Genomic DNA, 27,703 nt, shown 5'->3' on the forward strand with positions numbered 1-27,703 from the left:
AATCCTGAATTCAGTTTGGCGTTCTTACTTTAATAAGCTTGTGGGAAAACCAACAAAAACACACAGGTACAGAGAAGAGCAAACAGAATTAAGGGGTTAAAAACAAAGGCCCCCGAGGAATGGTTGTTCATTCTTTAGAAGTCACACAATACATCTCATATTTGGTTCTGCTGTGGACCAACGACCCTCTAGTGAGGTATGAAGTACCATGGAGAGTGGAAGGGGCTTCTAGAACAAAGCATCAGAAGGCCTGAATTCTAGCCCTGACTCTGCTGTTAACTTGTTGTATGACCTTGATCTGGCAAGCTCCTTTACTCTGAATCCTTCAGTTTCTTTGTAAGGATAGTAATGCTATCTATCTCAGAGGTAGCTATAAGGGCGGGGTGAGGTAAATGTACAATTGCTTTGAAAAACAAAAGTAATAATGCAAATAGAATGCATTTTTGTTTTTCTATCATCTATCATCTATCTATCTATCAATCATCTATTATCTATCTATCTATCTATCTATCTATCTATCTATCTATCTGTCTATCTAACATCTATCTGTCTCTATCCCTTACCATAATATTGAGAATTAACAATATGACCAATAGTGAGGATATACAGCTTTTAGCTTGAGAAAGTATAAAATGACTTAGTTGATTTCACATACATTTTTTAAACTGTGAAAAAACATTTACATTATAATTGTCTTAATTCAGCAAAAAGATTTAGGTGGGTATAAGAACTCTTATTAAAAAGGTTCCATAAAGCAACCTGTAAAGAATCATGTGAATGCAGCAGACAATCATCAACCATAACTGCTTTTCGTCTGGTACTGTTTGAAAGGAGGGGTTAGCTTAGCTGATTTCTTATAGATCACAGGCATTAATAAGTAAAGTCCATTTTAACTGTCCCTAGAGGAACCGTGAAGTTAGCAGGCAGGGGGGTTGTAGATAGAGCAAACACATACTTTGCTATCCAAAGTAGGACACTTTCAAGAGTAAAAAGGGGCATTATTAATCATTAATTACACAGGACAGCAGGCATAAACCAGGACTGTCCCTGGTAAACCAGGACCTATGTCACTTGGTTATAAACTCCCTTCCCAAGGTGAGTAAAATGTCAGCATAAAATCATCCACAACAGGTTTCTGGTATGGACTGAGGCCTTTCTGTACTGAGATGGTCACACCACTACTGGACTGAGCAAATGTGGAGGGGCAGACTGTGAAAACCCTGGAGAGGCAGGGACGGGTGCTGTTGTGTGGTGAGCTGACGGGGAAACCTCAGGCAGGAGGGACGGAAGAAATTCTCCCAGGTTTCTCTGAAGTGAAGCACTAAACACGTGCCTGAGCTGGTTGCCTGCTGAGAAGCTACAGTACCAGACACACCAGCCTGATGTGTCAATGGTAGAGACGAGTGACTGTGAATAAAAGCTTCAGGCCAATGTCAAGTCTACCCAATAAAGTTGCAAACAGCTCCCAGTTCTGCAAGCAAAGGACATAAATCAAAGAGCAATCTCCCAATGTCGGCAGTGTGGGAAAGACGGGCCACTTGTCACGCTTCAGCGTTCTTGCCACAGTTTCACACGTGGAGAGTAATTACAGTGAGTGGTGTCATCCGAGAGTTATGGTGGCCGGGGTAGAGCTTGTCGATGAGGTGAATGGAGAGGATTATGTGCATCCACGCCCAGAGACACAGTTTACCTCTGGCCATTTATATTTACTTCCAGAAGCAGAGGGAACCACTTAAAAATATTTTCCCTTGGAGGTGTTCCTTCTCAGGATTTATATAAAAATGCCTTATTTCCTTATCTCCAGCACTTGTTTAAGAAAGGGTATTACAGCCTTATATTCCTGCCAGGGGAAGAAGCCTGAAGACATTTTACGAAAGGGTTTGCCATGGATAAATCAAGTTTCACGGTAATCACATATTATTAGCATAGCTCTAAATTCTGACTAATATTACCTGGCAGCACTGGAAGGCCAGGGGAACTGCCCACTCCTGGGAACGATTCTGTAACACTTAAGATGAGAGGTCAAAAGCAGGAGGTGTGTCCAATGTGATATATAGATGATGTATTACAGAATTGAAATCTATGTAACTTTGCTAACAATTGTCACTCCAGTAAACTTTAATTAAAAAGAAAAACAAAAAGGGCCGGCCGAGTGGCTCAGTTGGTTAAGAGCTCGCTCAAGAGTTTGAGCTCTGAGCAACAGCGGTTCGAGTCCAGCCCGAGCTGAGCAGCNCAAGAGTTTGAGCTCTGAGCAACAGCGGTTCGAGTCCAGCCCGAGCTGAGCAGCCGCTGAGCTGCCAACAGGTAGCAGGATGGCTCAGCTAAAAAAAAAACAAAAAAAAAAAACAAACAAACAAACAAAAAAAACAAAACAAAAACACGAAAAACTCCCAGGAGGTGTGTCATAGTGTTGCCCTCAGCTCTGTTCCGGTCCTCATGTGTGTGATGGACGTCCCAGGCAAGGAAAGGCAGACAGTGGTGGGGGTGGCCTTCCGTTACTGGTCGGTCGGCTTCGTAATCAAAGCGTCAATGGTTCTTTTGATGGGTCTGACATAAATTTTATAGTGCCTGTCTTTCCTTTTTGCTATTTCCATATGGAGATAGTTATAAAAGAATTGAAACAGAAGCTTTTTATGTGAGGGTAGGAAGCACAACATAGATATTAACATGTCCTTTATTTATTTTTTGGATTTTTTTTTTAAGATTTTATTGGGGAATTGGGGGAGGGGAACAGCGTTGGGGAATCGGGGAAGGGAAACAGACAAGTTGCTGTCCTTTTGTTCTTCAGTCTAGTTGTGGAGGATGTCGCTTCACTGGTCCATGTTGGTATTATCATTGTGCTCTTCCTGGGTGAGGCAGTTGTTCCCCGGCCATTGGACGGCCACTCACAGTGGCTCAGGGCAGCTCACAAAAGCACATGCCAGCTGCCGGCCAGCCCCACTGCAGCCTACGCTGGCGCCGGCAACTCACGGCAGCCCAGCTCCAGGTTGAACTGTTGTTCACCATCTTAGCTGTAGAGGGTGCTGTGTCACTGGCCCTCAATATGGGATCTGAACCGAGGCCCTGCTGCTCAGAGTTGGCGTCCCAAGCCAACTCCTAACCAACACGTCACTCGGCCAGCCCTATTATTTGGATTTTTAAAAAACCCTATAATTGCCTCTAAAGAAAGTGGTGTCAGCTGTTGGCATTCGTTTTATGTTTTGCAAGACCATGAACAGAATGGGCCTAACAGTCTCTTTCATTGATTATAAACCCATCTTCATTATGTGTTATGCCTTTATTGTATAAAGTTCTATGTTATCAATTCAGAAAATAATCCTGCAACTTGCATTATTCACGGAGCCCTCTGACATGATGAATACATTTAAGGACACTCATGTGACCATATTAATATTTTTAACTAAATAGCACTAGACATGGAAGCCAAAACATTGTTATTGTCATGGTGGTATTCCAGTCTTAGAACAAACTATAAGTCCCAAAATTAGTTCAAACTGTTTTTCAGCACAGCCTTTTCTCAGTAAATACATTAAAAGGATTTTTAAAAATTAGCTGTTTTCTAATTCTGGCCAACCATGTCTTTTTATGGAAAAGTAGCAATTTCTGAAGTCAGATTAACTTTATGATATTTTTTTCCTCCCATCCTGGTAAAAGGGTTGGTCAGAACCCTATTGTTCAATTTCTAAATCATGTTCTTTCCAGAAAAGAGAATCTTTCTGAAAACCATTTAGTTTTATTTGCCAAATAAATATACCAACATACGTAATTTCTTTTTTTTTTTTTCAAAATGGCAGTAATGCTATTTCCAGTCAGTAGGGTCCCAGCCTTTTGTGGTATGGGGTTTGCCTCCTGAAATGTGCTTATTGGCAGTGCTTGCCCTTCCGCTTAGGGATAGATTTTCTAGGCTTCATTTTATTGTCTTTTTTTTTTTTTTTTAGCTGAGCCATCCTGCCACCTGTTGGCTGCTCAGTGGCAGCTCAGCTTGGGCTGGGAATCGAACCAGTGTTGCTCAGAGCTCAAACACTTGAGTGAGCTCTTAACCAACTGAGCCACTCAGCCAGCCCATTTTATTGTCTTTAGACAGTGCCTCTTTGCACACATTTAGCAATTGCTTGGCAGTTTAAAATTTCCATTGGCTTTGATGTTTGTCTCAAGCTTCTCTGAAGTTTTTTGTTTGATTTTAATTTTTTATAGTACATCCTTTTACTCAAAGGTGAGGTTAGATCCAAGAGACAAGCCCCTCTGAAGTCAGGAAACCAATCTTTGTTGATCCTGGGTGTTACTCTAAAATGACGCTGTATTCAGGTGTTCTCAGAGGACACTGCCAAACATGCTATGGCTAGCTGCCCAGGATTAGAGCATCCTGAAACACAGCAAATCCTGGCTTTCCAGGGTGCAGAGCCCAAGGTTGGCTCTTTGGTGAATGTGTAAATAGTAGTCAACTGTTTAATGACAAATAGTGAATTTTTAAAGGCTCGTCTAACTCTAAAACCAGATTGCTCTCTCTGGACACTTGAGATAGAGCTTCACTCACTCTGAAATTGTTCCACACCCAGGTTAATTTCTCACTATTGATTTTCTCCACTATGCATCTTGAAAGCTTCAAAATTGCTTGACCTACACACAAAAAAATCTGACTGTCAGTTTAAAAAGAATAGTGTTTCAAAAGAATGCTTGAAAAACCAGTAAAGCTAACAAAGTAGCTCTTCCCCAACTATTAGCAGGGCAGTTTAACTGGGCATTTTGATTAGATTTTGAAGAGAGAACAAGAAGAGGTTTCATATATTAAAGCTTCTGAACGCGAATGCTAGCCTTGTAGGCATCCCCAGTATTCTCATCTAGTGACTAAAAATTTCAGGTTAAATCAGAGTAATAACCAGAACCACCTTGGAGCACCACAGAGCAGGAGAGAAAATGCTGGACTAGGGTCAGAAGACCCGGGCAGAAATTAGGACTACTCTCTCTGAACTTTTGTTATTCACCTGTAAAAACACAGGTACTGAATTCTAAAAGTCTTTCCAGTTCTAAAATTTAGTGTTTCTATATTCAGGAAGACATATACATATTTTTTATTAACAAGAAAGCCAAATTAAAACAATAAAAGCAAAATAAAAAACTTTCTACTTGAAAGAATTTGAGAAATGTATAGTAAGCATGATTCTTTCCTCTAGAGACCCCTCTTGTATATTTCTCTCTTATTCCCATTATTATTGAAAAGTAAAAAATTCTTTTAAGGATTAAATGTTCCATTTAGTGTTTTAATCATTCCTTTTTTTTGTCCCTGAAATATTGTCCCATTTACAGAAAATGATGTCAAAAGCACTTTACTAATGGTAATTCCTTCTGTGTGCTTCCAAGTAAAACAAAAACATCATTAATATCAACAATATAAAACAAAAAAAATCCAAAACCAACCAAATAAAACCACTTCTATGTCCCGAGGATTGATCAAAGAGAATTGAAGTGAACCAAGACATTTTCACACATCACTTGGAGTGTAGATTTATTTGGGTTTAAGAATCTCCTTAAACAAATTGCATCAACCTCACTCCATTCTCTTCCTTAATAAAAATTATGACTGGACAAACATCAGACTTTGAAAATTCTAAAAATAATAGAAAAGTAAAAATAGATTTCCTAGGGAAATCCCTCCCCTAAACCTTACATGGTTTTGCTGCTTCTGTGAAATCTTTCTCTTTGGAGTAAATTAGTAGCATAGTATTTTGTTCTTAAACTGGATTCATACAAGGGCACTGAATTAGAACTTCAACTGATTGATGGAGCATGAACTTTTAGGAACAATAAGTTACTTCTGCTCTGAAAGGAAAATGGCAGATGCAAGAATAGAAACACTGAAAGTCCATTTCATGGTTAATTGAAGTCTCACATTAGATAGCACACCCTTGTTTAAAAACAAAACAAGAAAACAGAATGGTAATGAGCACTCTAAAATCATCTGCAGCACTTTTAAGGGTTAAACCTGCGTCACCCATTCTTGGTCAGAGAATGGCACTGAAGAGTACAGCTCACCCCTTTCGTGTGGCTAGTTCTATGCCTGCGATATCCTCAGGTTGTCAGAGCAGTCATGCGCTCTATTTCCATCCCCCCCTCCCTCCCAAATGATAGGATCCATTCATAGCTACTCACTACTGCAGGATTTGACCTGAGAAATGCTAGGATTTATTAACTCAGCAGTTGTTTTGAAAAGTCCCTAAAGTCGTCTCTGCCCTTGGCCAGCAAGGGAACTGCAAGTCTCAAGTTCTCAGAAGCAGCTGGTGAGGTTCTCAGCCAAGATCTTCATATGCAGGAAGTTCTTCAAGACAACCTACTTTGACGTGGCATTTACAGATCTTTAAATCCAGCTTCCTGGATTGAGGAAATGTTATTCCTGACTCCTTTGACCCAGGTGCTGGCGAAAGTTGAGTTTGTATAATCTGTAGGTAATCACGCTTTCTTTCTTCCTCTTTGATTCTAGGAACTGGCATGGTGGTTAAATTTTTCTAAAACAGTCATATTAATATGCTCAAAAATCCACTGCTGAGTCTCAGATAGAGGGTCACATCTGGCCATGAAAATCTTCTTCTCTGCAGGGTTGCAGTCCATGCAGCTGTTGCTCACAGGATGGAATAATGTTCTGTCCTGGAGAGATCAGAAAGAAACGACTGACATAATATACGGTGAATGGTTAGAACCCAAAATATACAGAGGAATTAAAATATCCCTGCTTACACTTCAGTCTAACCCACTGTATGAAAAATAGACCATGTCCAAAATCAAACAATGGCAGGTTGAGTTGCACATGGAACACACTTTCCTGGGATTCATGGGAACTATGTAGGGCCTCTGAGCAGGTTCAATCAGGAATAAAGAATTCATTCATTCATTGATTTTTTTTTTAAAGCAGTCCATTCATTTCCTACTCTGTGGTAGGCATTTTGCTATATGCTTGAGTTTTGAAGATAATAAACATGTGAGGTTGCTTGTCAAGCAGTTAATAATCTAGCTATTTGGGAGAGGCATGTACACAAAAACAGTAATTTTCTCTATAAACAACAATACACACACACACACACACACACACACACACACACACACAACCAGAAGAATCGTAGTTTTTCCTACCCTTGTGCCGAGCCTCTAATGGGACAGGGAAATAACAAAAAAAACAGGAACCAAACAAGCTAGGTGCTCAGTTGCCCTAATCTGAAGATGAATATGGGGCAGGGAATAAGTGACACACAGGCAATAACTCAATGTACAAACTCACATAAATTTGTTAGCACTTGAACTTTAGTCTTTTTTCAGCCCCTTTATTTATTACAGGTCTTCCTGTGGTGCAGTTCTCATTGCTATCTGTAAAATGGAGGAGGCAGTGTTCCTTTTTTTTTTTTTTTTTAAAGTCGCTAAGTACATGATAACAAGATAACAGCGCTGTGAATGAAAGGCACTACCAGGGCACAAAGTGTAAGTGGCGAGGAAGCCCACTATCTCAATAGGCTTTATTAACACACACCCCTTTTTATTGCGCAAACATGGAAAAGGAAGTTAATGCTAAGAGAAAACATTCTTTCTTAACAAGCAATAAAACTTCGTCTCTTACAATGTCTATGCTAAAAAAAATAAGTGCTAATAACATGGAAACACTTCCCCAACTCACTGCTTACATTTTAGGATCAAATAATGTTTCATTATTTACCTTAGGAAATGTTCAGAAGTTCTGATTATTTTCTTTAACTGGGGACTGTTAGACTTACAATGCTTTTAGAATGTAAAAGTTTCTCAGTCACCCTGTGTAAACATTTCTGGATTGCTCCTGGATGCTAGGACTCCACCAACCAATATTTAATGTCCTTCCAGGACCCGGATGTTTGCACAGTTCGGCACTCGGTGAAGGAAGGAAGAAAAAGGAGAAAGGCAGCTGCCTGCAATTTAGTTTTCACGTTTCTATTTTCAGTGTAAACAAAGAGCTATGCCTAATACAAAGGCTCACTTTTCTGTTTTCTTTAACATTTCCTGAGTTTATTGTGGATTTTACTTTCCTTACACAAAGAGGGTTCCTGAGGCCTCCTTCCCAGTTTTCTTCACCCCCAGCTTCAGAGAGCTTGACTGCTGTTTGACCCTAGCAGAAGCTCTGAGGAGCTCTCTCCCACTCTAGGTGGAGGGAGCACATTTCTGCAGGGAGGAGGGTGCTCTGCAGCTCACCCCACATCCCTCTCCCTGGGGCTCCACTCTTGCTGTCACAGACCTCTTTCCACAGCCACCGTGGCTCCTTGGGCAGCAGTATCCCTCGCCCCTTTGCTCTAATCTTTCTCAGCATCGCTCACTCTCAGCCTCCTACCCGCAACTTCTACCAGGTTAGCTGCATGGGTCTAATGTATGTAGATGTTTTTCAAACAGCATTTTTAAGCTGTAATATTCATGAAAATTCAACCTGACCTGCTAAATCCTAATTCACTCTGTTCCAGGTACATATATTTCTTTCTCCCCTTAACTATCTGCATTTCTTCCTGTTGTTACCTTTATCAGTAGCTCAGGTGGGGACCTCCATAGGTTCACAGTTTATCCCTCAAAGCACATATTCCCATGAAAGCTAACCCCCCCCAAAAAAAAATATAAACCAAGGAAATGCGTAGAACATGTTTCTATTCTCTTCCCTTCACGAGCTTGCATACCTCAGTGTGGATGCAAAAGCCAAGCCAGATTTTCTGAACATTTTTTTTTCTGAACCTTATTTTCTGAGCCATAAGGGGATCATAGTTTTCTAAATCTCAAATAGAACTCATGCTCCAACAAATACAGGTGTGCTCATGGGGACAACCGGGCAGGATATGCAAACTCAGCACAACTCTGACAAATCCAGAATGTTTTCTGTTATTGGACTTCACGTTCTCATAAAAGTTGAAAAGTTGAATTCCCCAAATCTGTGTCTGAGAAGTTGCATCAGTAAAGTGAGGAGGTGGATAAAATCACTCTCTAAGGCCTCTCCCACCCACAAAATTGAATGCACATTTTATTCCAAAGTTCACGTAAAACAGACAAATGACAGGAAATCAAACTAGAAATTATCAGCATATGCAATGGACCAACAGATGGGTTGTTCTCTGATTTTAGATTGAGCTCTGTTCACCCATGTCTTTGGAGCATACAGTAGGTCCTAGAGATGAAGCTTCTGGAAGCATCTTCAGCCTTTCCCAGAGCATGCATTTTCCACTTTTGACCTTGGGGGGGGGGACTACATAATTGCCATCCTTATGTTTCTATTCAGCTAAGTTTTGGATTACTAAATGTCTTTACTGATGCTTTTCCTGGCTGGAATTAAGTCAGTGGCTCGAGTAATCATTTGTGAATATGGTCTCTTGTTCTATGACAGCTCTTTCCTCATCTATCCTTCATCTCCTTGGTCATGACAAGAGGTGACTGTAACAGAAGTGAAGACTGTTTTTTCACTGTAATTAGGCTTCTTTGTGCTTTGGCAAGTCTGCTGTTCCATAACAATACTCCTCAAAGGGTGCATTATAACTGGACTGTTCTTTGTTCAGTCCTGAGGGAAGGCATAACATATGCTCTGGCTGTTCAAAATGTAATCGCAACAAACTGCATCTCCTGTACTCCTCCCATCTTCTTGGACTGCTTCCCCCCTTGCTTTTTTCTGTTTTTGTTTTTGCCTAAGAAATGAGAAATCCTTGAGCAGGAAATGAAAAAGTTCAGATTCAGGTTTGTGGGAACAGCCCTTCATAATCAAATCAGGTCAAGTGAAATGTTCAGTGCTGGCCAATCAGTCCATGGTGTGAAAAGCGTAGGTGGGACTTTTCAGGTAGCTCATTGAAAGGGACCTCTTCCAAGCATTCCTGCAATTTGATTGGCATCTGTGTTACACTTCGTGGCATTCGCAGACCAGCATTACATTTTATTAGATTTCATAGTTTGGTAGGGTCCCAATTTTGAAAGAATGAGGACGTTGTAGAAAACATTCCACACTGTGTTCAGGGTAATAAAAGAACCAAACACCGCAGGTGCACAGATATAAAATAGGTGGGTGAGTTCATAATGTAGAGGAAGATGATTCTAAGCCTAAAACTCCCAGAGGGAGGGGAGACAATCTAGTGCTGGGTAAATGGCTGGGATTCTGTGCCACAGGGAATTTGGATAAAATTCCAGCCATACCCCTTACTTGTGTGTGACCTAGGACAGTTATTTAATTCTGTGAATCTTAGCTTCCTCAGCTGTAAAATATAGACACAATATCTGCCTCACAAGTGTGTTGTGAGGATAAGAGTTAATATATGTAAAATCTCTGGCACAGTGTCCTGCATATAGTAAGTACCTAAGTAATAGTGATTCCGATCCCTTTTTCTCATCATTTATTTTTAGTTAGGGAACACCCCCAATTCTAAAAATCAGAATGCACTAACCATCTGGTCTGAGATTAGCTATTCAAGACCAAATTGCATTTTCTGAAATCCTGGCAAAATAGAATTTGCAAAAATTAGCACCTGCATCAACCGGTTATTCAATGTGATACACCAGTACCTTCTGCGTTAAACAACAGGGTTTATGGAAGAAAGGTCATTGATGGCTCTGGAATGAGCTCTTCTGTGTAATTTGGTATAAGAGTTTATATAAAAGTCTTTGTATAAGAGTTTAGCCCCTCTGCCTAAAACACAACATTACTTAGGTCAGTTGAGTTCAACAAACATTTATTAAGTGTTTTTTATTTTCTGGTATGTATTAGGAGAGAGGCATAGAAAGATAGCACGAGATGCAACCTCTGACCCAAGCAGTGGGGGAGACAAATAGGTAAACAAGAAATGTTTGAAGTAAAAAAGTGTCATTGAGATTGTAGATGGTGGGGTAAGATGAATGAGGGATTTCAGATATAGAAGAACATGTGAAAAGAGAGATGGAAAATAACATGTACATTTATACATTTAATTTAGTCAACAAAAAATTGGTCATTGGACAATTTAAGACCGTGGAGCCACAGGAGTTATATTTTGCATGGATCATGCTAGTGCAGAGAGGATGATGGAGTGGGGGAGGGAAGGCATGGGACGATAGCCAAGAGAACAGGACGCTATTGCCATCATCCAGATTTAAGCTGAGGCAAAAGCAATGGGGGATGAGCTGGGAGTGATCCAAGAAGTGACCTGAGAGACATTTGAGAAGTAAATATACAGGGTATTCTGATTAGTGGGATGTGGAGGCTAAGGTAGAAGAGAGAAAATGGAGGACTGGAGGAAAAGCAGGGTTGAGATAAGAAATGCAGAAAAAGGAACAGGATTGGGGGTAGAGGTGATAAAGATTTCTGTTTGAGATATGATGAGTTGGAGACATTGATGAAACATCCAGGTTTAGAGGCCCAGTAAGCAGCCGGATATAGACTGGACCTCAGGATATCGCCTCTATGTAAAGTGGGGAGAATTGAGTTACGGCCTCCTATGGACTATTTATTTCTGTGTAATACACATTGAAAGAGAATGCTTTTGTGAGTGGGAACTCCTTCATGGCCAAGGCCTTTTGTGTCTAACACGGATAGGACAGAAATGTTTTGGAATTCTGAGACTAGTTTCTAATCCTAGTTTTAACTGACAATAATCTGTGATGGTCACTTAGTTTAGTGATTTAGGTTTTCCATCCGCACAATGAATGGGGTGGAGAGGAGGAGAGTGAGATGAGATAAAGGATAAAAATATCTGCTTTCCCACAGCTTAGTGTGGTGAAGAACAAGGTTGATATATGAATGCCGTTTGAGTTCTGGGAGGAAGACAAATTAGGTAGGTTTTTTTCTGCCTATTTTTTACTGTTGGCATCTGGGAGAATGCAAATAACCCCTTGATAGGCGTAACAGGGACAAAGCTGACTTACCATCTATCCTTTTCCATTTTTTTCTTTGACAGGCAGAATTCCCCTCAGGAGGAGAAAATTGGTCTTCTTGCATCAGTGGCTAATTTGGCCAATCAGAAATAATGCTTCTTAATGCCCTGACAGCGTCCCTCGGTGTGTGTGCTGAGGCAGTGCCAGCTATGGCAAACCTTCACCGCCTCCTCTCACTGGCTTTTCTGGGCTACAGGGAAGTGATGTGCATGACTGTATCCTCAATTCTCCTCAGAGCAGCCGGAATCATTTAAAACATGTACTCTGGTTTGTTAGATCCCTGCTTTTTAAACCCTTCAAAGATTTCCCAGTTTTTTAGCTTAACTCTCAGCCAGACCACCAAGCTTTTGTGTAGTCTTGCCCCCCTCACCCCACTGGCCAGAGGTCTGGCCTTATAGTTCACCATTTTCCCTCACACTCATACTTTTCAACTGGATTCTCTCTATTCTTCCAAGAAAACCAAGATCTTACCTACCTCAGGGCCTTTTCACAAGCTGATCTTTTTCTCATCATTTAGGTCTCCACTGAAAAGGTAGTTTGTCGGAGAAGCCTTGCCTACCTCTCTGATCTGGGTAAAGCGCAGTGTTTTTTGTTCTCATGTTGTCCTGTACACTTTATTTATTTAATTATTTTGGTGTGCTTCTCCACTAAACTGAAAGTTTCATAAGTAAAGAAAAACCATAGGTTGCATAGCTTATTTCCATCAGTACATAGCTTTTTATCTCCCCTTAGTAAACCTTTCAGGAGTGATGTGAACATAATAACAGCTGCTATTTATCAAATATGTATCGGTGTCTGGCAGTGCTAAATATTCTACCCAGATTTGTGCATTTTATCTACCTAAACCACACACGCAATCTGAAGAGATAGTAAATGTGGAGAAATGGGAAGCTAGGTTCAATCCAACCAATAGTGATTAAGCACCTACCATGTGCCAAGCAGTGTTTCAGGTACTGCATGAAAGAAAACTGAGAAAAACCCCTGCTGTCATGGAATTTACATTCTGATATTTAGCTATAGCTAAAATAGTATAGTAACATAACATACAGCATAGAAATATAACCAATTAGCCCATCTTTTCCTATATGTAAACTTACTTGGAGAGCTAAAATCAAATCAGAAGGTAGTTTGCTGAGCACATGGAATAGTAATAGCTAACACTAACTGAAGCCATGTCCTAGGTGCATTTAAATTTTACTTAATCATTGCAATAATTATCTAAAGCAGGTACTTTTATTATCCCTGTTTTTAAGTGAGGAAACAGAAGCACATAGTAAGAAAGTTTTCTAAGATCCCAGAGCTAAGATGCACAGTGGAGTCAGAACTCAAATCTCAGGTCCCTCAGGACTCAGAGCCAGGGTTCTTGACCTCTGAGTTGCTTTATTCCTCTCCTTGCCTGAGCCAACTAGTAATCCTGCTCCAGTCAGGAGAAACTGTTCTCATTAGCAAATACTAATTTAAGTTTTTATAGTTCTAATTACCAAGATTCTTTTCTGTTTTCCAGTCTAGATCTTGGCAGGCATTCAATTCAGGAAGCCTTTATTCTTATGTGAGAGCCTGAGATAGTAAAAGCCTTTCTTCTGAGTGACCAGAGAATGGCAATTAATATTGTTAGGTAAAATGGTAGCCATTAGCAATATGACTGAATTATCCAGAGATGGTAAAAGTTAAAAGCTTGTGACAATGAAGTGACTTCAGCTGGGTTAGACATACAGATGAAAAGCAGAAGAGGAAGAGAATCTATTCATTGTAAAGGAAGCTTCATTGCTAGGATGAATGCATTCCCCTCCTGGGAGTTAGACTCCCTCTTCTTTGACAAGGTGGTTGAATCATCAATTTGAATTGAAAATCGTAACTTGTTAGGGTACAATGACTTAAGTCTACTATCACAAATAGGGATACGATGCATAGATTTCAGCAAGACGTTTGAAAAGTCCATCTTTGTTTTCTTATGGGCAAGCTGGAGAAATGTGGGTTAGAAGATATTGCTATTAGGTGGATTTGTATCTGGTTGAGTAACTTCATCTAAATGATGCTTATTAATGGATGCACGTCATCTCTATTATATTACAGAGGGCTCAGTTTTTGGTCTTGTGCACTGGGATCAACAACGTAGATGAGGGCATGATGTCTGCTGTTCCAATTGATGGATGGAACAAAACTAGTTCAGCTGCTCATAAGTTGGATCCATGAGTCAAAATCCAGGCTGGGGCAAATCGAGTGAGATAAAATTGAATAGAAACAAATGGATAGCTCATATGTATGAAAGATGAACTATAGAGGTATAAGACTGCAGAGATGCATCTGTGTAGCAAAACAGGAGAAAAAGACTGGTTTTTTTTTTTGAATACTGAAATCTCATTAGGAAGCCATGTATGTCAAGTTAAGATAGAAAATCAATCAACTCAAGCTAAATAAACAGAAATATATTTCTCATAACAAAAGGGTACTAGAAACTCATTCTACTTCCTTTTGGCTAAAACACACCTAGAATATTTTTTCTGTTTTGGGCATTGTATCCCTCTCTAAGACTACCTGGAATATGATAAGAGTGTCCAGTAGATTGAGGTAGATCCAAATTAAGTCATATGAGAGCAATAGCAGGAAATTGGGCCATTTAATTAGAAGTAAAGAGAAAAGATCAGGCAAACGTTGTTCAAATATTTGGGCTCTATCTTGAGCAAAATGGATTAAATGTAATCTATGTGGTATCAAAGGTCAGAGAAGAGCTTCCTAATACTTGGGACTGTCCAGCAATGAGTGGGCTGACCTGGGACAGAGTGACTGCCTCTGTATGACCACAAGTCCAGGATTCTGTTGTGGGGCTTCATATATCAGAACCAAAGCTGAATTACATGCCTTTTAATTAAAGTCTTTGTATACACTTTCCCCATTTTTGGTCCTAAATCAATAGCTAACCAGAATGATTTAAAAATAACAACCTTGTGGCTTTCCATCTGGCGTCTTTGTGGACCAGCAGGATTTTATGAGCACAAAGGCCAAAGTCCTGGCATCTATCAAAAATTACAATAAATAGCCCATTGCAAGGCACATGCCAAGAATGCTACCCACTCACCGTTTGAGTTAATGTGACTGTGGCACTGTTATCAACTTAGCCTGAAAGGTACCTTCTTATTTGTATTTCCTATTTGATATTATTTTTAAGCCCTTTCTTATGGAAGTTAGACTATAAGAACAACCCAGAGATTTACTAAGAAAAGTAATGTAAACTTTTCACTTTTGGTCTTTGGGAAGGCTGTATACATGATTCTGAGACAAACAGATGTGTTAAGTCTTATTCAGCACAGCTTGGGGTTCATGAAGGAGGTGATCATATCAATTATTGAATCCAGTGGTTCTTTAAGCCATTTAAAAAGTGCTCATTTAGGAACTTTTGCATATTTGATATTAGATAGACCATATAGAAATTAAAAAAAAAGTTCCTGCCCTCATGTAGTTAACACCTATAAGGGGAGACAGAAGGAAACAAAATGGTAGAGGAATATAAGCAGAGAGGCAACCTCCAACTAAAGCAGGAGGGAGAAGTAGGGTAAAGAAAGTAGGTAAAAATTAGAGCTAGGAAAATGATTCTCCATTAGAATATCTTTGGAGTTTTCAAAAAATACCAATACCCAGGTGTCCCCTTCTTGAGAGCCTCAGTCAGTCTGTCCTTATGCCAATAGTACATTGCTTCAAGAAACACGCTTTTACATGTCTTGGTACCTGGTGCTTTTATAGTGTTTGATATTTGTTCTTTTTCTTCTTTAACATTTTCTTGGCTCTTCTAGGCTTTTTCATTTCCATATAAATTTCAGAAGCAGTTTATCAGTTTCCACAAATAAACCTGCTGGAATTGGATTGGTTTTATATTAAGTGTATCCACCCGTGTGAGACCTGATATCTTCACAGTGAGTCTTATTATCCTTGAACATGATAGATTCCTCTGTATTTTTTAAAATTCCTCTTTAGTGCTGTTTTATAGTTTTATGTGTAAAGGTCTCGCACATCTATTATGAAATGTATTCCTAGCTATTTGATGCTTTTCATGGTGGTCAAATGGAATCATTTTTAAATTTAATTTTCTATTGTTTGTTGCTAGTATATAGACAATTGATTTTCTTATGTTTATCTTGTATCCAGGACTATGCTAAACATACTTATTAATTTTAATAGTTTAGATGTATAATCTTCTGGATTTTTTATATACCCACTATGTCATTTGTAAATACAGTGTTTTAGTTCTTCCTTTCCAACTCTTATAAATTTTAGTTTCTTTATCTTACCTGGTTGTTCTTGATAGGCTATTTTGTATAATGATGAATGAAAGTGATGATAGCGGACATCGTATTTTACCCCATCTCTGAAGGAAAGCTTTAACATTTCACCACTAAGAGTGATGGCTGTTGTGGGTTTTTGGATATCTCTTATTAGATTAAGTTAATTTATTTCTATAGTTTACCTTCTGTATGGCTAAGACTATTCAGTCAGATGGTAAAAACTTGAGGATTCATAAATAGACCCATGGATACAAGGCCCCTTCACTATGACTTCTGTGCAAGTAGGGAAAAGGGTCCTTTTAAATTAATGGTGATCAATTGGATATAAATATGAAAAAGAATCAATCCTCTCTTACATTGTACACATAAAAATATTTCATGAAATTATATACCAAAAATGTAGAAGATTAAACAATAAAGCTTCCAAAGATGACTTAGAATTCTATCTTCATGACTTTGGTGTGGGCCAAGGCTTCCTAAGAAGGACACACAAAACACAAATCATAAAGAATAGCTCTTCATCAAGCTATGCTACAAGAGAGAAAAAGCAAGACATTGACTTGAATAAGATATTTACAATATACATATCCAACAAAGCACATCTATCTATCTATCATCTATCTATCTATCTATCTATCTATCTATCTATCTATCTATCTATCATCTATCTATCTTTCTATCTATCTATATTTAAACACCTCCCCCAAAACTAAGAAAAAGTCAGATAATCCATGCTAAAGATGATCAAAAGACTTAACAGTTCCTTCACAAAGGTGACATCTAAAACAGCTAACAAATGTGTACTATCACTCGAAAACCACAGAGTGAAAAGAAGAAAACAAAAAGAAACCCACAATGCCAAGCATTGACAAGGATTGTGGAACAACTAGACTCTCATAGGTAATATCTGTACCTGGCCCATACCTCTTCAAGCCCACCATTTCAGCGCATGCTGGCCCAACTTCCCGCAGTTGGCCAGTGTATCTGTGATCCTAAGGGCTTTCTCTGGTTTCAAGAATAGTTCTGTCTGTAAGAGCAGCAGCCCATGGGTGTCAGAGAATACACTCTTCTACTCTCAGGAGTAATCCTAACCAGAGACCAACTGGAGTGGTGTAGAAATATCCCAACTCCCTTGCTTTCTGATGTGTGTTTTATACACTTTCCAGAGATTGTCAGTAGGCTTGAGCTCTCGTTCCTAGATAATGTACCCTTTACTGACTCCCATTCTTTACCTATTTGACTTCCCCACTTACTTCCTACTGAGAATTTTTTGGGGGGCCACCTCCCAAATAAACCAATTGTCCTCAAATTCTCATTTCAGGGTATACATCTGGGGAAATCCAATAAAATGCTTATTTCAAAGAAAAGAACATGAGCGATAGCTCTGAATTTGTATGTATGAAGGGCATAGCAAGAGTACATATTACTGGGCCGACTGAGTGGCGTGTTGGTTAAGAGCTTGCTTGGGACGCCAGAGGGCCCCGGTTCGGATCCCACATTTGAGGGCCAGTGACACTGCCCTCTACAGCTAAGATGCTGAACAACAGCTCAACCTGGAGCTGGGCTGCCGTGAGTCGCCAGCGACGGCGAGGCTGCAGCCCCTGTGGCAGTGGATTGCCATGGGCTACCGTGTGTAGCCAGCAGCCAGCGTGAGCGGCCAGCAGCCGCAGTGAGCGGCTGTCCAGAAGCCGGGGACTGATCTGCCTCGCCCGTGAAGAGTGCAATGATGGTGCCAACTTGGACCAGTGAAGCAACGTCCTCCACAACTAGACTGAAGAACAAAAGGACAGCAACTTGTGTGTTCCCCTTCCCCTAGTTCCCCAATAAAAATCTTAAAAAAAAAAAAAAAAGAGTGCGAGCTCTGAGCAACAGGGTCGCTGGCTCGATTCCTGGCCCGAGCTGAGCTGCCAACAGGTGGCAGGATGGCTCAGCTAAAAAAAAAAAAATAGTACATATTACTTAGGATAGATTGCTATAGTGATGTGGTGTATCAGGATTTAGCTCACCGCTATTATGAATATAAAGAGTGCATTTGTCATCCATGCGGATGTAAATTTGATTATGTGGTCAGAAACTGCTAGAAATTTTACATGGTTAATCTCAATTATCCTCCTAGTATGTTGATAAGGAAGTTGAAAATCATAGATGCAAAATAACTTATTCGAGATCACATTACAGATTTAGGATGGATCAGGATGTGTTAGGCCTGACAAGCAACCATTATGTCAACCAGATTGTGAAGGGTCAGGATAAAAATTGGGAGGCGGAAGCATTTTACTTTTATGCAATGGCAAACCATGTAAAGTTGTAAAACACAAGAATGCAATGATCAGGTTTTGCAGAAACTCCCTCTGACTTCAGGATGGAAGAGGGGTTAGAGGGGAAAAGGACAGGAGGCAGGGCGACCTTTTAGGTAGTTATTGTAATCAGGTGTAAGATGGGAAAGGCTGCAACTAAGGCAGGGGCTATAGAAATGGTAAGGAGTAGATGGAGTTTTGAGGTTATTGGCCAGTGGAGGGGACTGACAAGTCTTAATGACCAATTAGATGTAGGGGTTGAAGAAGAGGGAAGGCAGTTTCTTGTGTTGGATGTTGGTTGGTGATTTAAATATTTTCACCCAGGTTGCTTCAACAATTCTTTGTTCTTGTAAGAGGGGTCCCCCTGGTGGTAAAAGAAAACCAAGAATGGGATGCCTTATCCTGGGTACCTGCTATGGTGGGGCACAGTTGTGCAACTGAACCTAGTTACAAGACCATAGCATAGGGATCCCAACTTTTGTTGTAGTGTCAAAGACCCATATCTAAAAATAACTGAAAGCTGGGGGGTGGAGGTTGGGTGGGGGAAATGATGAAGATGGTCAGAAGGTACAAACCTCCGGTTATAAGATGAATAAGTTCTGGGGATGTAACATACAGCCCAGTGGTTATAGCTAACGGCGCTGTACAGTATACTTGAAAATTGCTAAGAGAGTAAATCTTGAAAGTGCTTATCACACAATAAAACTGTAACTATGTGAGGTGATGGATGTGTTAACTAAACTTATTGTGGCAATCACTTTGCAACAGATACATATATCAAATCATTGTTATACACCTTAAACGCATATGATTTTGTATGTCCATGATAACTCAAGAAATCTAGAAAAAAACCTCCAGAATGAAGAACAACAAAAACTGAGAGCTGGCGGCCGCGGACAGGTCAGGAAGTAGGGCCGAATAACAACCTCCACCCTTTTAAGCAAGGTAGCTGCTGGCCACCTTTCATCTCCAAGAAGTCTCCACGAAGTCAGAGGGCGATTGGCTGCTATCTGTGGTGCTGAATCCAACAGGCATTGGGAACTCTCCCAATATTGATCTGACTTCTTAAGAGCATGGCAGAAGAAAGAGTAGAGACTTTAAAGCCAGATGCATCTGAGCTTGAATGTTGGCTCTCCCACAAATCTGCTAGTATCAGTTCCTTCTGTGAATTATGCCTGATAGTGCCTAGGTTGTGAGGTTTGAGGGGATGTGTATAAAGCCAAATGCCTCCTTAACAGTTGGAGGTGATGATGATTACCTTAGGAGCTTAGGAGATGACCCACTGAGGTCCTTTGGCCAATTAGTAGGGTCTTCAGGATCCTGTTGATTCATGAATATGCTAATAAAGGGGGGTCTCCAAGGCTGACTCAGAATATTGCTAAACTTCCTGGAAGCCCCCAGAGCCAAGTAGAGCATCTAAACAGACAAGGGAGCACCCCAGAGAGACTTCTCTCCTTTGTGCTCTCTCTCTTAATGCCTTGGGGATAGCCCTTGAAAGAGACGAGGGAGGAATTTTCCAAAACAGGTATGTTTGAATAAGCCTGAGTCATCGACTAAGATGAGACATTTCAGAAACTCCCTTTTGAGCTTTTGGCATGTTCCTGATTATATATAAATACCTTGCTTGTTATATAAATACACAGTGAATGTAACCTTTTGCTAAGCAATGCAGGGCCAACAGCTACAACAACATCTGAGAAAAGAACCACAGCAGATTGCATCTCATGGTTCCCTTTCACTGGTCTCTGGGGATCCTGGAAAGGTTTAAAGTGTTAAAGCTGTAAGTTACCTCTTGAAATCACCACAGCCATTTTTCTTTTCTCCCCAGGAGCCCTGTGTGCACATGTATTAGTTGGTCATATCCATCTGTAAGCTTTTGTAGGCTCACTAATGAAAACAACTGCGTTTTCTGGGCTTAATTGCACCATATTGAGTGTTCCGTCTCTCACGCTATAAATGTACAGTAATGAGAAATGGTCTGTTCATTAGGGACCACCAGCACAGTAGGCAAATGGAGAAGCAGGTATTTCATTGATGTGCCCAGAAAGGAACTCCTTAAAGGTCAGCCTATAACTATAAAAAACGAAACAAAAAACTTCCTTTTTGCACCACACACAGACTGGGTTGTACTGAGTAGAAAAAGGGTTTGACGAGATTAATCGACCTATTTCATAAGGAAAAGTGAGGTTTTCCTATCACAGTGACCCCCCCTTCCTCTGTATTATATCTGGTGCCATCTTCTTCCCAGCTGTTTTGATTTTACATTGTTTTGTAGAAGGATAGAACGACTGACATTTCACATTTTTTTTCGGGACATATAACCACAGTCTGCCGGATGTTGTGGGGGGTATAATGTTGTGAGTATAACTTTAGGTGCCCACCTCTACGAGTATCAGAACGGTGGTCCCTCCATATTGATTCTCTCTAGATTCTTCTCTTTAACTTTCTGTAATTTCAGGGGACACTGACTTTACCTCAGCCACAGGATAGCCAAAGCTCATGGGTAAAATGGCGGGTATGACATTTTCCTCACAGTCTGGGGTAAAGCTGAATTACGCCAGAGTATAAAAAGGCAAACAGAGGGTATCTTCTCATTGGCTGGGAAGACCCCTAGCAGTTCTACAAACTTGACGGGCAGCATAAAGCCTATGAAGTACTTGCTAATTGGCAGCCAATTAAAGACCAAAGAACTCCAAAAAAAATTTTTTGTATAGTATCCTAAAAAGTTAACAAAAGACAACCTAATAAAAATATTTCAAAATAAAATTTAATTGCTCTTTATCAAGCCAATAAAATGTGGTTTTATATTTGTTTTTGAACTAGTGTTTTCCTATTGGGTTGTAGGAAAAGTCATGACGTATTTTTTCTACGTTTTTCATTGCACAAATGCATCATGCCTTTTCCGACAACCCAATATCTTTAAATGTTAACTTGATTATTCTTAAAACTTTTAACTTCCCCAAAATAAGTTCTCCTTTGCTATACTTGGGCAGGGTTTTGGCCAGATTACAAATGGGTCACTTTCTGTATAAGTGTTGCAACAATTACATCTCTGGGAATGTATAAATGTTTGTGTAAATGTACTTGTCTTAACCCAGATAGCTCACAAGCAAATGAGCCTGAGATATATAATAAATGAATAGATGTGTGTTCTCTCTCTCTCTCTCCCTCCCTCCCTCTCTGTGAGAATCGGGTTTCTTAAAAAAGTATACATGTGTTCACGTGTTTATTGGGTTGGTGGTCCCTCCATTTGGGAGTTGTCTGGGTTACAACTCTTCCCTTCCCTGTCGTGTTTGTGTTCTGGTTCAAAGCCATTTTTCAGTACGCTGGTTGTGACGAGTATACATGTAACAAACAAACCCCAAAGCATGCTGCTTCCTATTCACTCTATCATTCCCCTCATCTTTGCTGGTGGTCTCCCAGTGTGTGAGACAAATGTGTATACACATGTCCAGATAACAATTTACATCAAACCGTGTGCTTTGAAAGAAAACTTTGAGTTAGAAAACTTTGAGCCCAGCAGTTTGAGAACACCTGCAGTGAGCTGACTCTTACCTTCCTGTATCCCCACAGCTGGTTGCCCTTCATGCCATGGCAGTCGTAGAGAGTGACGGGGCTGTTGTGAGAGATTGCATCGAAGCAGAATTTTCGGGTGTGCAGCGGCTCACCAGGTCGAATATCTTCTCTCCATCCAAAAGTAAAGAGCTAACAAGGTGACAATAGCAGAAAAGCTGCGGTGAGTTTTAACTTGGAGAGATTCAAGAGCTAGAGGGAGTTATGCCTTTGAACAACTTAGATCTGTTTTGTGATTTATAAGAAAGAGCCATGTGTCAGCATAATAGAGGTGCTGCAAAAAGCTTGTATCATAAAGTGCTTGTAGCAGTGACAGCTGCACGTTTGGCCCAGGGTGCCAAAAATGCAAACGCATTTCCAGTTAGGTACAAAATAACAGAGGGTGGTATGAAGAGCAGGAGGGAGGAAAAAGGGAAAGTGGGAGGGGAAGGAGGAGGAAGAAGAAACTCTTTAATAAGCTCTTTCCATTCTCATTTAGATAAAACGTTACTGGATCAAATGCTACACAGTTAGCCTAAGCAAGCAGATTCACTGAAAAAAGACCAGGAGTCGAGTTCAGTTGGATTGAAATTAGCACCTTGAAAAATTTGATTTAAATGAAAGCCAAGCTTGATGAAGTAAAGAACAAGAGAATTAATTTCCTGGGGTTGGTGAGAGTAATTCTGCAGGGCAATGTAAAAGGTTTTGGACTGTAACTCATAGTATGAGATACAGTTCACACACACACACACACACACACACACACACACACACACACACACTGTACACACACAGACTTCCTCTCTCCAAACTGAAACAAGTTTTATGAACTGATATTTATCCTTACTGCATTTAATAGACTCCAGTATTCCATTCAAACTTTCCCTATCTTAGTCTATCCTATCCTATCCATCCTATTCTATTATTTAAAAAATGCTACATATGATGCACTAAATTGATTGTATAATGTATTAAATTAAACACACACACACACACACACACACACACACACACACACACACACTTTCCTGTAGGGGAAGGGTATTTTCTTGAGTTTGACCTGGACAACCATTGGAGGGGTGCAGTAGGAAAAATCCTTAAGCAGGAAAATAAGCTAGATGAGCCCTACGATGTCTTCCAATTCCAAAATTTCAGTAAGGTTATATAATTCTTACTATAGGATTTAAGGAAGGTCTGTCTGTGTGAAGTCAAACTGAATTGCAAAATAAAGAGGTGTCAAGGAGCCCCTGTTGATATAAAAGCAAACACAATGCTGAGCTGCATATAGATGATACCCTTCGCTCCTCTACTGACCAGGCCCACAGTATAGTTCAATTTTTAAGAACTACCCAGGAAAGAAAATGTAGAGGACATAGTAAAATTCTAGGGATGGCTAAAAAAGAAAACAGTTAAATGGTGGGGAAACTGCAGAAAACTTGAAAGAAGTGGGGTAAGTGATCTAAAAAAATAAGAAATAAATGATCTAAATCAAACATACGAAAGTTGATTGAGTAATGGCCAGTGACTATATTTTGTTTCCGCAGAAGACAAAAGAGAATGCTTTAAATAGAAGGACAAAGGATTTTAGGTTAGGTTAGTCATGAAGAATTGCGTAATCTCTTTTTCTAGCTCCCCCGTCTCCCCCCCAGTATGATTGGACTGAGACATTTTTAGATTCATTCAAATCCGGGGCAGGGAGTAACTTCTCAAAGTAAAATGTTTATTCAGCATTTCTGATTTTGATCGCTCCCTTCGACTCAGAACTCACTGAAATACCATGCTCCTGTTATCCTATAACTCTATCTTGCCCATGTCCCTCTTTTATCCATCTCTTCAACAGAGGTGATACTCAGGGTTCTCCCTTGGTCCCTCTGTCCTTGCAACTTCTCTGGTTGGTCTTGAAGATGCTTAGTTCAACTCTTGACAATATGTTGATAACTCATCATCCTTGTTATATCCAACTCTATGTAGGATTTCCCAACTGCATGTCCCATGGACATCTCAAATTCAACATATCCTAAATTCAATGGATGTTCTTCCCTTCTAAGCCTGTTTCTACTCCTGTATTTTGTTTTAGTCAATGTTCAGGTCATACAACTTGTCAATGTAGATGTGTCTTTAACTCTTTTGTCTCCCTCACCCTCTTCATCTAATCAATTACCAAGTCTTGCCATTTTTGTCTTTTAAATATTGCTGGAAGTCCTCCCTTCTTTTCTATCTCTACTGCCATTGCTCTCAACATTTCTTGTCTGGACGACTAAAATGACCTCCTAATTAGTTTCTTTCCAACCTTCCTTTTAAAATTCCTTCCTACCTGTCCCTCCTCAGTCTCCAGAGAAATCTGTTTGAAGACCTACTTAATCATGTTACCTGTTGACCTAAAATCCCCCAATATTTTCATGTAACCCTTAGAGAATAAAGTTCAAACTCTTTAGCATATAAAGAACCCTCCACAATCTTGCCTTTGCCATTTTTTTTTTCCAGCTGCATGTCTTCCCTTGAGCTGATGTTCCAGCAACAATAAGACATTTGCAGTCCCTTGCACTAATCAGGCTTTTCCCTTCTGTGACTTTGTTCATGAGTGTCCCTCTAGGTGGAAGGTCAGCACTCACCAGCCAACCCAGTGAGTGCGCCTCTTTCTTTAAGATTCAGTTCAGCTGTCCACTCACCCAGGCAGCCTTCTTCTTTGAACCCCTTACTTCTCCCCATCCCTTACTTTATTTCATCATGATCGTCCATTTACATTTCTATATCTCTCACTAGACAGTGAGATCTTTAATGGCAGGAATCAGATATATATATAAAATCTATCTTTGTGTTTTCAGCATGCAGAACAGTTCAGAATAAATGTCCAATAAAATTTCTACCAAGTAAATGCACACTTGCCCCCATTATATTAACAGAAAGTGTATTGGGATAACTGTCAAAATGAATGAATTAATCTTTTCAGTCCCTCAAATCAATTTGTGAAGTTTTTCCTAATTACAACTATATCAACCATAATTATTATTTGTAGAACTTTCAACTTCTGTGATTCTAGGCTCAGTTACCTATTATTGGGAAAACAAATTTCCTGCCCTATAAGCCTGCCATTGGCGTTGATTAAATCTTTATTTTATTTAAATATCGAATTTCCTTGGTTCTATAAGCAGTCCAACCAATTCAGAAACCAGTGGTCTTTGCTAGTTTATGTGTTTCTGTCTCTGTCTCTGTCTCTCTTTTTGGTTCTTTATGGAGTAAGTTCTCACTTAGCGCCAGTGACAGGTTCTGTGACTTTAAGTAAAACGACATATAATGAAAGCAGTTTTATCATAGGCTAATTGATATAAACAAGAGTGAATTTTCTACAGCATCTCATCAATGTTACAATAAAACAATGTTATTTGAGGACCTGCTGTCCTCTTAGAAGGCCAGAGCCGAAAGAGACTGGAATTGTTACCTAGCACAGTCTCTTGTTATACAGTTGGGGGAAATTAGGCCTGCAGAGGCTAAATGGCTTTAGAGACAGTTTTTCTTACTTAGTACTTCCTTATGTTTTACTTGACTTACTTTTTAACAAATGGATCTGTTAGGTCTAAAAGAACACCTGTGTTATAGCAAACGTATGCACATTTTATCTTGGACAGATTTATTCATGTACTGTCACAATTATATCTCAGGGTATCCTTAGGTGACTTTTATTTCTTGCTTCTAGGTTTGTTATTATAGTGCAACACTCATTCTTAGATTTGTAGACTGTTAGCCTGTAGTCCACAGTGTTTTATTTGTTGTTGTTGTTATTATTATTATTGTCATCACCTGGTCATTACTTTCCTGCATTCCACATGATGCATCTTCGAATTATATCATTTTTTATCCTTCTGCATCTACCATTAGCTAAAATTTTTCTCGCTTATGTTTTTGAAATGCTGTCTGTTGCCATTTATCTTAGCCTAATGGCCATGTCAAACCAATCAGGCATTGAGTGTTTCTTTCATTAGGCACACTGTTGTGTGTGAAATCTTGTCAAAGCAGAAGCAAGCAGACATTATGAAAGCATTGCCACTGTTTGCACTGGGCGATGTTATTATGACATGCATCGTTTGTCTCCTACCCCTAGGCTGTTCCCTACTGACAGAAGCATTTAGATTTCACTCAGGTTTCCTGAATGATAACTCTTGATTTTTTTCAACCTCAAGTCACTCAATTTTAGAGTAAACTGATGTTAACTTCCCCACTTTCTTCCTTTATGTTATACGTTTAAACAGATTCAGAATGGTACATATGGTAACTCATACTTCTTTGCTTTAATATTATCGTGGTGTGTGTCATGTCACCTGTGTCTGTACTGAATTGTATGAATAAGCTCACTGGACTTGGTACTGCAGATGGACTTCTTACTTAATCTTGCTACCTTGATTTGAAATGGAAAATACTTTTCTCTCTGTGGGTAGTGATATTTTATTTCACTTTTTAATTGATTTTTTATTTTTTAAATTTTTAATTTTTTAGCTGGGCCATCCTGCCACCTGTTGGCAGCTCAGTGGCAGCTCAGTGGCAGCTCAGCTCGGGCCCATGTGGGAATCGAACCGGCGACCCTGTTGCTCAGAGCTCCCACTCTTGAGCGAGCTTTTAACAAACGGAGCCACTCAGCCGGCCCTTGATATTTTATTTCATTGTTATGTGGTTGGCAGAAGTCTGAGATGGAGCACTTTCCTTCTTGCCGTTTGCACCCTTCACTGTACTGTATTCTGAGGGTGAGACTGTGTGTCCTAAAATCTGTCCTTTCACTACACACGGTGACCTGTTTCTGTCTCTTTGCACATCTCTTCTTCAGGTCTCAGAAAGGGAGCATTTGCCTGCTTCCTCCCCAGAATGAGACCAGAGCCTGCTGCCTGGCCAAACAGCCACAGAGGGCCCCTCCTCCCTTCTCCGCTTCTCTCCCGGGGACTCATAATGGCGGGCAGGGAGTAGTCTTTCCAGACCTACTGTCTAATTTTAGTTTTCTTTCTTGGTCCCGAAAGGAAACTGAAAGCCGGCACACAATGCTGCAGTGACATCACACAGCTAAATAGATGGCTCTGGAAAAAGATGAATCACACACTTGCTTCCTTCATAGAAGCTAAATTAGTCATCACTGGTGCTCTGCAACAAAAGGTGTTTTCTTATAAAGGTGCTTCCATGGACTGTCATTTATTTCTCATGCAACTATTGTGTTTATTCATTTGTGGTTTATTTTTTAAAAAAGGATCATTTCAACTCTAATAAGTGCCCCTTTTGTGTTCTTTGAATGCTTTTGAATAAAAAAGAATACCTATAATTTTCCTGTCCTGATGTACTTCTTTCCTCATTCAGGGATTTTAATCTAAATGTGGATGAATGAGTGCCAGTTCTTTTAAATCATTGAGTAATATATTGAACAAAGCTTACAGTTAATTACCAGAAAACAAAGCAGCTTGCAATGTTTTAACCTCCAAGTCAATATATGGTGATACATATTTCAAATATGATTCGTTTTTCACCTCCCATCAGCCTGTTTAATCTTCTGTAGCTTTGTTCTCAGAGCCTCTGGAGACTGGAAATCTTTAAGGAGATTTATTAACTGGTCTCTTTAGTTCCTCTTACGTAGTTGTCTGCTTGTCTAGTGCTGCCCTCTGCTGACTATTTCTTGAATTACATGTCATAGATTTTTGCAGTTTTGCCTGGCTGCTGGGGGCGGGGGGG

At 39.9% G+C, this 27,703-nt stretch overlaps 1 protein-coding gene across 4 annotated transcripts in view; it reads right to left on the reverse strand.

The window, feature by feature from the left end:
* Positions 1-5,066: 5,066 nt before the first annotated feature.
* Positions 5,067-27,703, reverse strand: part of GALNTL6 (polypeptide N-acetylgalactosaminyltransferase like 6) — a 1,038,752-nt gene continuing 1,016,115 nt past the window's right edge. For 3 of the 4 annotated variants that reach the window (XM_019636100.1, XM_019636101.1, XM_019636102.1), the window contains exons 12-13: positions 22,004-22,153; positions 5,491-6,639 (exon numbers count right to left, since the gene is read on the reverse strand). In XM_019636100.1, coding sequence (XP_019491645.1) covers positions 6,472-6,639; positions 22,004-22,153 — 318 coding nt within the window. In that variant the 3' untranslated portion in view covers positions 5,491-6,471. Of the gene's footprint in view, positions 6,640-22,003; positions 22,154-27,703 lie in introns of all 4 variants that reach the window. The other variant, XM_019636099.1, reaches the window with a different exon arrangement.

The sequence above is a fragment of the Hipposideros armiger genome, unplaced genomic scaffold (genome assembly GCF_001890085.2).
Source record: "Hipposideros armiger isolate ML-2016 unplaced genomic scaffold, ASM189008v1 scaffold_27, whole genome shotgun sequence".
In the NCBI taxonomy this organism is placed as follows: Eukaryota; Metazoa; Chordata; class Mammalia; order Chiroptera; family Hipposideridae; genus Hipposideros; species Hipposideros armiger.